The sequence below is a fragment of the Physella acuta genome, unplaced genomic scaffold (assembly GCF_028476545.2).
Source record: "Physella acuta isolate Inbredline_101_S28 unplaced genomic scaffold, ASM2847654v3 ptg002364l, whole genome shotgun sequence".
In the NCBI taxonomy this organism is placed as follows: domain Eukaryota; kingdom Metazoa; phylum Mollusca; class Gastropoda; family Physidae; genus Physella; species Physella acuta.
Window position 1 is genome coordinate 92,777 of NW_026733856.1, and position 10,124 is coordinate 102,900.

At 37.8% G+C, this 10,124-nt stretch overlaps 1 protein-coding gene across 1 annotated transcript; it reads right to left on the reverse strand.

Annotated features, from left to right (window-relative positions):
• Nucleotides 1-5,449: 5,449 nt before the first annotated feature.
• LOC131933096 (amiloride-sensitive sodium channel subunit alpha) lies at nucleotides 5,450-8,270 on the reverse strand. The gene is made up of 5 exons (XM_059289918.1): nucleotides 8,250-8,270; nucleotides 7,791-7,916; nucleotides 7,521-7,618; nucleotides 7,142-7,331; nucleotides 5,450-6,208 (listed from the first exon to the last, which is right to left on the reverse strand). Exons 1-5 carry the CDS (start codon nucleotides 8,268-8,270, stop codon nucleotides 5,450-5,452), a joined length of 1,194 nt encoding a protein of 397 aa, XP_059145901.1.
• Between the last annotated feature and the right edge of the window lie 1,854 nt (nucleotides 8,271-10,124).

Here is a 10,124-nt window from a genome sequence, read left to right on the forward strand (position 1 = left end):
GGTGTTTAGATTTTTCAACACGTTATTTTGAGTTCTACTTATGTCAGTGGTACAGAATGGGGGTAAGGGGGGCGGGGGGGGGGGGGGGGCAGGGGGGGGTAGTGTAGAGGTGATGTGAATGAATTGCTCGGCTTGACTCACGTGCCAACTACGAACCGTATCTGACAGTTAGAAGCGCCAGTAATTTCGCTCAAGCATTTAAATCTAGACTGACGACAGAGAATGTGAGTTAAATAAAAGCTTGTAAATATCTATAGTAAATCAATAAAGCATTGCTTTATTTTTCGCTTTCACGTGTTAATGACAATTAGCAGTTATAATTATTTAACAAATACTTTTGCTTGCATTCTAAAATATATTATTACTGTCTGTTCAATGAAAAGTCTTCTCCGTAATGTTTGACTATTTAACATCTCCAAGACATTTTTAGCGCATTTTCCATATTGGCAAATTGCGTTTAATAATTCGTCATTTCTGGATGGATGTGTGGATGTGTTTGTCCGCAGCTTTAAGTCGTATCTCCTCCTCAACGAAGCAATATCGAGGATTAGTTCCAAAGCAAATATGTTAAACAAGTTCCAAGGATGATTGTGGGCCAAAAAAAATCCAGGAATTCCTTCCTGGATTTCCCGGAAAAGCCAAAAAACCTCGAAAACATGCAGTTTTTTGCCCATATCTCGGCCACCCGACCACTTAGCGACTTAAAACATTTACCAATCGATTCCTGCCATAATTTAGAACAATATTGCCGAAGAAATTTTTCAAAAATATCCTTTCGTTCGGTCACAATTTTTTTTTAAAAATTACATAAACACCTACAAACCGATCGTTCTCCTAGCTCGAACGCATCCCAGCAAATTTATTTTTAGATAGCATAAGGAAATTGCGCTTAAATTGTCACTAGACTTTTTATTAACTTGTTTTAATTAATTTCCGGTGTCAAAGGGGCAAATAAAACAATAATGTAGAATATATTGAAAGAAAACTTATCAGGATAAATATTTTGACTGCTTTAATTATTCGAATACATTAACAGTGTTAAAATTTCATAAAGATGTAGGATATAGCAGTTTTTAATATCGTTCAAATCAGATAAAATTAACTAAATATTTTTTGCATTTATATTAATTGGTTTTAAAAATTGTTTTTTTAAATAATCCATATGACCAGTGCCCTTACACAAAGAGCGAACATTTATAGTAAGCACGTTAATGATCTCTTTTATTAAGGAGTTTAACGGCTGTAGGCCTATATAAAGTCGGCACCTTCTTGACTTGTATGTTCGTTGAGCACCTTGTATCAACCAAGTCTATGGACAGACGCCTACAAAAGTCATGTTACAAATAGCAAAGAGAAAAATAGGAAAGTTTAATTAAATAAACAGGTTTTCAAAAAAAAAATAATCAAGCCACAAACAGGTTTAGTGTATTACAGTAGCAATCATGTCGCTACATTTGAAAATTGTCCAGCCTCCCCCCCCCCCCATCGCCGGGTTATTTTCCCTTGTGCCCACCGGGACATTTCTTTGGCGGCCATATGTGCTATTTCCTTGTCGGCAGTATTTCATTCAGACTTATTTCTCGGGGTGCGGGGACGACTACATTTTTCACGGAGGTGGGGGGGGGGGGGGGCGAAGAGATGCCTGAAAAAACTCTGCTTGTCGGCCCATACGTGATATTTCATTGGCGGCCCACCGGAATATTTATTTTCCTATAGGCCCACAGGAATATTTTCCTACAGGCCTACTAGGATATTTTACTAGAGGCCCACCGTGATATTTTACTAGAGGCCCACTGGGATATTTTCCTAGAGGCCCACTGGGATATTTTCCTAGAGGCCCACTGGGATATTTTACTAGAGGCCCACTGGGATATTTTACTAGAGGCCCACTGGGATATTTTCCAAGAGGCCCACTGGGATATTTTACTAGAGGCCCACTGGGATATTTTCCAAGAGGCCCACTGGGATATTTTCCTAGAGGCCCACTGGGATATTTTACTAGAGGCCCACTGGGATATTTTCCTAGAGGCCCACCGTGATATTTTCCTAGAGGCCCACTGGGATATTTTACTAGAGGCCCACTGGGATATTTTCCAAGAGGCCCACTGGGATATTTTCCTAGAGGCCCACTGGGATATTTTACTAGAGGCCCACTGGGATATTTTACTAGAGGCCCAATGGGATATTTTCCTATACGCCCACCGAAATATTTTCCTACAGGCCCACCGGAATATTTTCCTAGAGGCCCATTTGTATATTTTCTTGCCGTCCCCGCGGTCCCGTCCACACCTGCTTAGTGTTAAAACCTTGTAACCGTAACGCTTTCGCGTTGGTATACACGCAAAGCTTTGTTTGTGTAATGGACCTGATAAGTAAACGGTTATGCAAAAACTTTTGTAAAAAGAGATTCAATAAATGGATGAAAAGGCATGGCATAAATATCCACAACAGAAAAATGCAAATTAAAAAAAAAGAAAATCCGCGCACAATCTAATTACTGTCATTAATGACTGTTTCCATACCTATTAATTCGACAACGAATACTAAGCTATTGACGAATTATTAACAATTTTACTAAAATAAAATCGTAAACAAGTGCTTTATTAAACTTAATAAAGCAAGGGACGAAGTGGCCTAGCGGTAGAGAGACTCGGCTGTACCTGAGTCCACCCAGCTATGATGGATAGCTAACAACCTAACTCACATTAGAATAAGTAAAGGTTCTGACCAGCATTTTTCCGATCATACGATTATCAATCTGAACACGTTAAAAGTTCCTTTTTCAAACCCTGACGCTAGAGTTCACTTGTTTCTGTGACCTCGGCATATAAAGAGATAGTGTAGTCAACACTATACACTGCCGCCTTTACTTTCCCTGGGTGGACTCAGGGACGGTATACTGGCTTGAACCCGAGACTTACGGGTTAGTAGTCCAGCTCTCTGCCCCTAGACCACTCCGTCCCCGCTGAACACTTTAACCTACCTGTAAACAGCTTAAACATCCCGCCTCATGTCTCGTCAAATGCGAATCACAATGTTGTATATCGGCTATCATAGTTAAGCAATCATTCACATTTAGAAAATATACCTAGGTAAATGAAACAGGATAGGATGGCTAAACAATTATGATAGGCTGCTTGATAAAGATTGCATGTAAATTAAATTGCCTTCAACATAATAAGTATACCTCTTTTTAAATTAACTGGTTTGCTTGTTGCAGTATCTGTACTTTGAAAACGGTTAGCTAGCATTTAATTAAGAACCAAATTCCACGTGAAATTAGCTAACATGATTGTCACAATGTAGTGTGCAAGATAGTGGTTGTTTATTTTACCACTCATGGTTTCGATTGAGCTCAGCTCAGTATGATGGGATTTAGTGACATTTCACATTTATTTTGTAAACTTTAAAAGGATTACGCTGCCTATTCATTCGTTTCAACCAAATAATAACTTCAATCGTGTCAAATTTAACACCAAATACACGTTAAATCCCTGCATTGTGTTGTTAATGCGATAAATTAATTTAAATAGAAGCACACCGCATGATGCGTAATTGATATTTTATTTTATATCTTCTTATATTACTACTCATTTATATTTACTGAGAAGCATTAACCAGAGTCAATATAACGTCTGGATTGTTGGGGGAGGGGGGGGGGGAGGAGCAGAGGGAAGAGGTTAAAAGTTTTTTCCTCTAAACAAAGAGAGGGAGACAAACATGTCAGGGAGATCTTTCTAGAAATAGATCAGGAACGCCTGATTGTCTTTATATATCCACACGATACTCAAAATTTAAATACCGTTTGGATTAAGAACTCGATCTCCACAGTTCAAGCTTGTAGATTATTTGCTAACACAAAAGACTTAGCTTAGTTCAGGTTGGGGGTGGGGGTGGGAGGGGGCATGAGGAGCTTTTCGTTAAAAGGAATTTACAATAACATAAAATTTTCATTGATCGCAACGACACAGCTCGATCTTTTTAACAACAGAATATGTAGCAGTGGATAATGTGTATGCATCATGGCCGATCATACCATATTCTTTTACTAGATATCTCGATGTTGTTCGCATCTGCGGGTACAGAATATTTCAGGTGAATACAACCGCTGGTGTAATAAAATCTGCTGCTTGTCAATGCGGATGTTTACCTGACATATGCTGTCTACTACATCTGACCACGGATATCTTCTATTCACCTGTTGATAACGACTCACCATTGAAACATATTTACGCCTTTTTTTACATTAAGATGGGAGGCGTGGCCTAGCGTTAGAGAGCTAGAATGCTAATCAGAATGTCTCGAATTCGAATGCGGATTTATATCAGTAGAAGTCCTAGAACTTTTGAGTACCTAACTCACGTTAGTAAAAGGCGGCTGGCCATAGTATTGGCCATATTATCACTTTATAGGCCCAAGTCATGTGAAACAGATGAACTCTACTTCATCTGCCACATGTGTCTTTGACACGAACGGGAAACTAAGATGTTTACTTCATGACGATTTTACTTTCTCGTATATACGAAGTATAGAGAAAGTATTGTAATCGTGCAAAAAAATCTCTTGAAATTTTAACAATTTTCACCGTATTACACCTCAGTCCTTCATCAAATCCGAAGTATAGAGGACTTATTTTAATTGGGCAAAAATTATTAATCCAGATGTATCAAAATTAAGAGGTTTTATGCGTAATCCATTCTGAAAACCTGGGCTTTGCAATCCCGTCCGTATGTCTGTGTGTGTGTGTGTCTGTGTGTCTGTGTGTGTGTAAACACGATAACTTGAGTACCGTTACAGCGAGGTTGATGAAATTTCATATATAAGTATTTTATCAAAATCGTAGATCCGTATCAACTTTTGAGCGATTTCCGATAACCAGAAGTGGTACTTTTTCTACTTTGCCTGAATTTTTCAAAAGCCTATAACTTGAGTACTATTTCAGATAGATAAATGAAATTTCACATGTGAGTAAAAGATCTAATTTTCTACTTTCTGTTAAATTTTGAGTAATTTCCGTTGACCGGAAGTAGTAATTTACGCTACTTCCGATTTCTCAAAAAACTAATGTAAATTTTTAAAGTACTAATAATATTGCGCACTATTATGCACTTTTTTTTATTTGGCATTCACTTGGTGTGCAATTCTTTTGTCTACGAGATTTTATTCTATTTTTAAAACTTTAAGTATTTAAAACGGATTAAAAATCATGTCTATAGCCCGAGTTCACATCCCGTGTTGTTTTATATAAGAATATTCGAGAAAGTTTAGGGGAGATCACTCCCGGTTTATTTACACTTAGCTTCTATTTAATCTCTCCCCTGATTAAAAAAGTACTATTTTATACAGAAAACACAGCAAGTCAAGTAAGAAAATTCTACATAATTTTATCATACCTGCAAATAACAAAGTAAAAAAAAATATAACAATATTTGTTCATACAACAATATAATCAAACATACGTAGAACCAGGCGGTGGTGCTATCTCAGTATCTCTACACGTCCGGGCTTTCCTATACTTGTCATACTGCAAGTGTATCACGTGGACACAAACCTGCATTGTCAACTGGACGATTTCTACAGCGGTCAGCACAGAGAACCCCAACCAGAGCCCCAGTTGACCGCCGATGTTGCCTAGGAGACTGTTCCAGTCGAAGGTCGGGGACGATGTAGACACTTCAAAGTTCAAGGTCTCGTAGTAAATCTCCAAACGTAAAAAGTTATTACGTACGTGTGCTTGTGGATACGCCGTCCAATTATATGCTTTATTTCTTATAGTTGGAGTTTGATTGACGAAGTGTATGTAGGTATCTATGTAAGCGCTGGATGGCCATAATGAATTCGATACTGTGGTGTGGTACACAATCTGTTCGCAAGCTGAAGGACACAACTCATCACAACCAAGCTGACCTTTCTGGAACTGTAACACTGTCTTATAGATGCATCGTTCGCTTAACTCATCACAGATCTGGATGGATTTTGTTTGATCTAAGTCCAACCAGTCTTTGTAGTTGAGTACGTTGATAATGTTGACGACATCGGATTCTATACAGCCGCAGGATTTGAAGATTTCCTTTTGTAGACAGGTTCTCATGCATGCGTCTTTGGTGTAGGTGTAGCCGAGTTCTTCATAGAGGTTTTTGATGCTGTTAGTATCAGAACTTTGACTTATGCAGTTTCCGTACGGTGCTGGTAACAAATAACTCTCCGACTGAATTGAAAAGTAAAAAAAAATAATTTGATCAACATTTTAAAAGAAAGTATAATTTTTAAAAACCAAATTGTTAAGTAGTTGTTGTAATCGTATGGGATGACGTGGCCTAAGCGGTAGAGCGGTAAGTTGCTAACCCGAATAGGATCGAGTTGAAATTTGAGTACAAGTCAGGGGAACGTCACTGAGTTCACCCAGCTCTGATGGGTACCTAACTCATGTTAGAGAAAGTAAAAGTGACTGGGCAACGTGCTGACGACTCATATGCCGATGTCAAAGACATAAACTCTACTTCAACTGCCCAATGGATCGCTAGGTCTAAAGAGGATTTTTACGTTACTTAACTTTTATTTTAAACAAAGAGGTTGTACCCTTTAAGGGACATGGGACGATGTGGGCGAAAAATAGAGCGTTAAAATGCGAACCCGAAAGTCGTAAGTTCGATTCCCGGGCTCGATTCCGTGGGACGTCACTGAGTCCACTCAACTCTTACGTGTATGTAACTTTCCCTAGCAACTGCAAAAACAAATGGGCATAATACTGACCACACTATCAGTACGTATGCCGAGATCAGTATAAGAGATGAACTCTTCTTCACCTGACCCATGGACTGTATGCTCAAAAGTGTACTTTCCTTTAATCTACGTCTTTAAGGAACAAAGCACATTAAAATGTCGTGTTTGTTGTTATTGCGTTCAAACATCCGATCAATGAAAATCCTACGTCCACTATTTAGTGAGCCTACCTTGGAACTTTGGATATAACACCATATTTATGTGTCCTTAAGCTTATATTAAGTGAAATTGTGTGAGGCAAAAAATGTTTTAAAAAAATTACTGTTAAAATATACATCTAATAGTGAAAGTATACATTATAAATTTTCAAAAATATATTCCTTACACCATAAGTTTAACAGAGCTAGTTAAACCTTACCTTCCTAATGCCAATACTAGTAACAAAGCCCGGCGCTGCCAGGATGCCACTGTTATCAGGGAAGACGATCTCAGAGCCAGAATGTAACAAGACCTTTATCCCAGCTGATTCGGTCATGGGCAGGTACTCGTCCTGCTCGATGTCCAGTTCGATAATAAGGCCGTTAGCTGGACCTGCTTGTGTTACAGGCCTAATTACATATTTAAATTTAGTTCTATTAGAGTTAAGGCTATATTTTAATGCAATACTTCTTTTAAAAAGACGGTAATTAAGAGCTTTAAATAAAACCTCGTAGAAGTATACATTTAAGGTAATAAATTTCATCATGGGAAATCACTCAGCATTAGCTGTTATCTGTATTCGTAGTATAGGATCTTACCATGATAAGGAAGGCTCGGCAGTCTTATCGCCTAATGTAAAACAGTTGCCACTGTTCTTGTATGTGTTGATTTTAAAGTGAGCTGGATAACAGGCATCCTTAGGCAATATATATATATGTATATATATATATATATATATATATATATATATATATATATATATATATATATATATATATATATATATATATAAACATGTACAATTATGTATACATAAGTCGCTATAATCGTATGTACTACATAATCGCATATTACTATAATTGACTTACTGAGTCAAACGAACATCGAAGCATCATGTCGTTCAGAGAGTGACCTAAACTCTGCTTCTCCTCTGTCGGGTAGTTCTCGATCCTCATCAGGAGTAGCTGCACTTGTTCATCGACCGTCAGGTTTTTCTATGAGAGAATGTAAAATGTATAATTTAGGGTCAGTTAACTAAAGTATTGCACCTGGTATGCATTAGTCTAGTCGTTTCTCTTGATTTCGGTGCGTGGATAGATTTTATTGTAATTTCGATAGTTGTAAAATACACATTAAAATAAATCCCACTAGCGTGCTATTGCTGAGTCCCAGTGCCCCAGTGGGTCTCTAAGAAATTTTTAGTGTAGCTCTTGATCTTAAAACATACACCCCCTCCCACTCACAGAAACACAAAACTGGGCCTGTTATATTCTTTTATCCCATAAATTATGAAATATATAATTCTAAGAATCGTTTTCTGCATTGACTGAAACCCAGACGTAACACATTGTTAAACAATATATTTAGAAAGAGAAAGAAAGGGGAAATGTTGTTTGGCTTCATTGCTAAAATCTATGTTTCTGGAGATAAACATTATTTGTATTATTTAAATGTTTATTTGTAATTAGCTGTAATTAAAAAAAATGTAGACTTATATTTTATTGCAAAGTCCCGGGTTATTGTAACTATAAGTAGGTACTTATGTATTATAATTAAAATACAATCGTATGACAAGGTAGAGAATACAATGTTATGGGAGATGTGGCGACAGGAAACAATAGAAAGGCAAATGGTGGAGAAGAAATAGCGATGGGTCTAGGCACATGCTTAGGAAGGACACTGGCAATAGAGCTAGACAGGCCTTGAGCTGGAATTCCAAGGGCAAGCGACACAGGGGTGACCCAGGAACACAGGGCGACGCAGGGGTCGACCCAGGAACACAGGGCGACGCAGGGGTCGACCCAGGAACACAGGGCGACGCAGGGGTCGACCAAGGGAGACATGGCGACGCAGGGGTCGACCAAGGGAGACATGGCGACGCAGGGGTCGACCAAGGAAGAAATGCCGACACAGGGGTCGACCCTGGAACACAGGGCGGAGCAGGGGTCGACTCATAAAGACGTAGCGACATAACTTGCTAAGTGAGGCCGAAAGGATAGGATAGGAAGGAATCGGGAACAGCTATAACGAGTTTCAATAGAACACACACGGTGTAAATCTTTGACAGAGACCGTATGTTAGCGAGGGACGAAAAAAAAAATAATGATGTTGATTGTGCTTTGTTGACCTCAAACACAATAACTTTTGAATCAAATGACACAAACATTAATTTCATTGAAATATAATGTCATTCTTTTAAGACATTTTTATTATCCCAGACACCACTTTGCTATGAAAAAACGTCAATAACCTAAGAAGGTTAACATTTGGTGATACCTGATATTTTACTTCCTGGATGGATTCGTGTATTTCAAAAAGCATATTTTCAATTTTGTTTTCAGGTTTACCGTGTTAAAGTTTAAGTCTTTAATCGAGATAAATTAAATGGCTGACGTGAAACACATCACTTAAAAATAGAAACAAAATATAGGGGGGGGGGCTATATCACTGTAGGAAACAAACGTTATCCATTTTGAAAAAAAAATCATCTGAAATAAGATTGAAACAAAAATATGTGCTTGAAAATCAAGATGAATAAGATATATTCATAAACACGCAACTCCACAAATCCTTTATTTAACGAGATCGTGGCTGTTTTCAATAGGCCGACGCGCGTTTAACAGATTATGTTATCATTTTTTATTGACACTCACACTAAATAAATTATCAAGTTCATACACAGGACATCCTGCCTATCCGTTCACATGTTTATAATTTTTAAATATTTTTATACAGTAATTGTTTTTTTTAATTTGAGATAGACGAATAATGCAATAGATACGACATACATTATCGTATAAAACATATGCTTGATAAACAAATGTACAATGTTGGTTTTGATTTCTGTAGAAATAACTAAAGTCTATTTACACGATACTGTCGTGACTTTATGCTTTAACAAAATGCAGGAACGTTAGGACTCAAGGTTCCTAAAATGTTGATACAAGTAGGACGCTTAGGACTCAAGGTTCCTAAAATGTTGATACAAGTAGGACGCTTAGGACACAAGGTTCCTAAAATGTTGATACAAGTAGGACGCTTAGGACTCAAGGTTCCTAAAATGTTGATACAAGTAGGACGCTTAGGACTCAAGGTTCCTAAAATGTTGATACAAGTAGGACGCTTAGGACTCAAGGTTCCTAAAATGTTGATACAAGTAGGACGCTTAGGACACAAGGTTCCTAAAATGTTGATACAAGTAG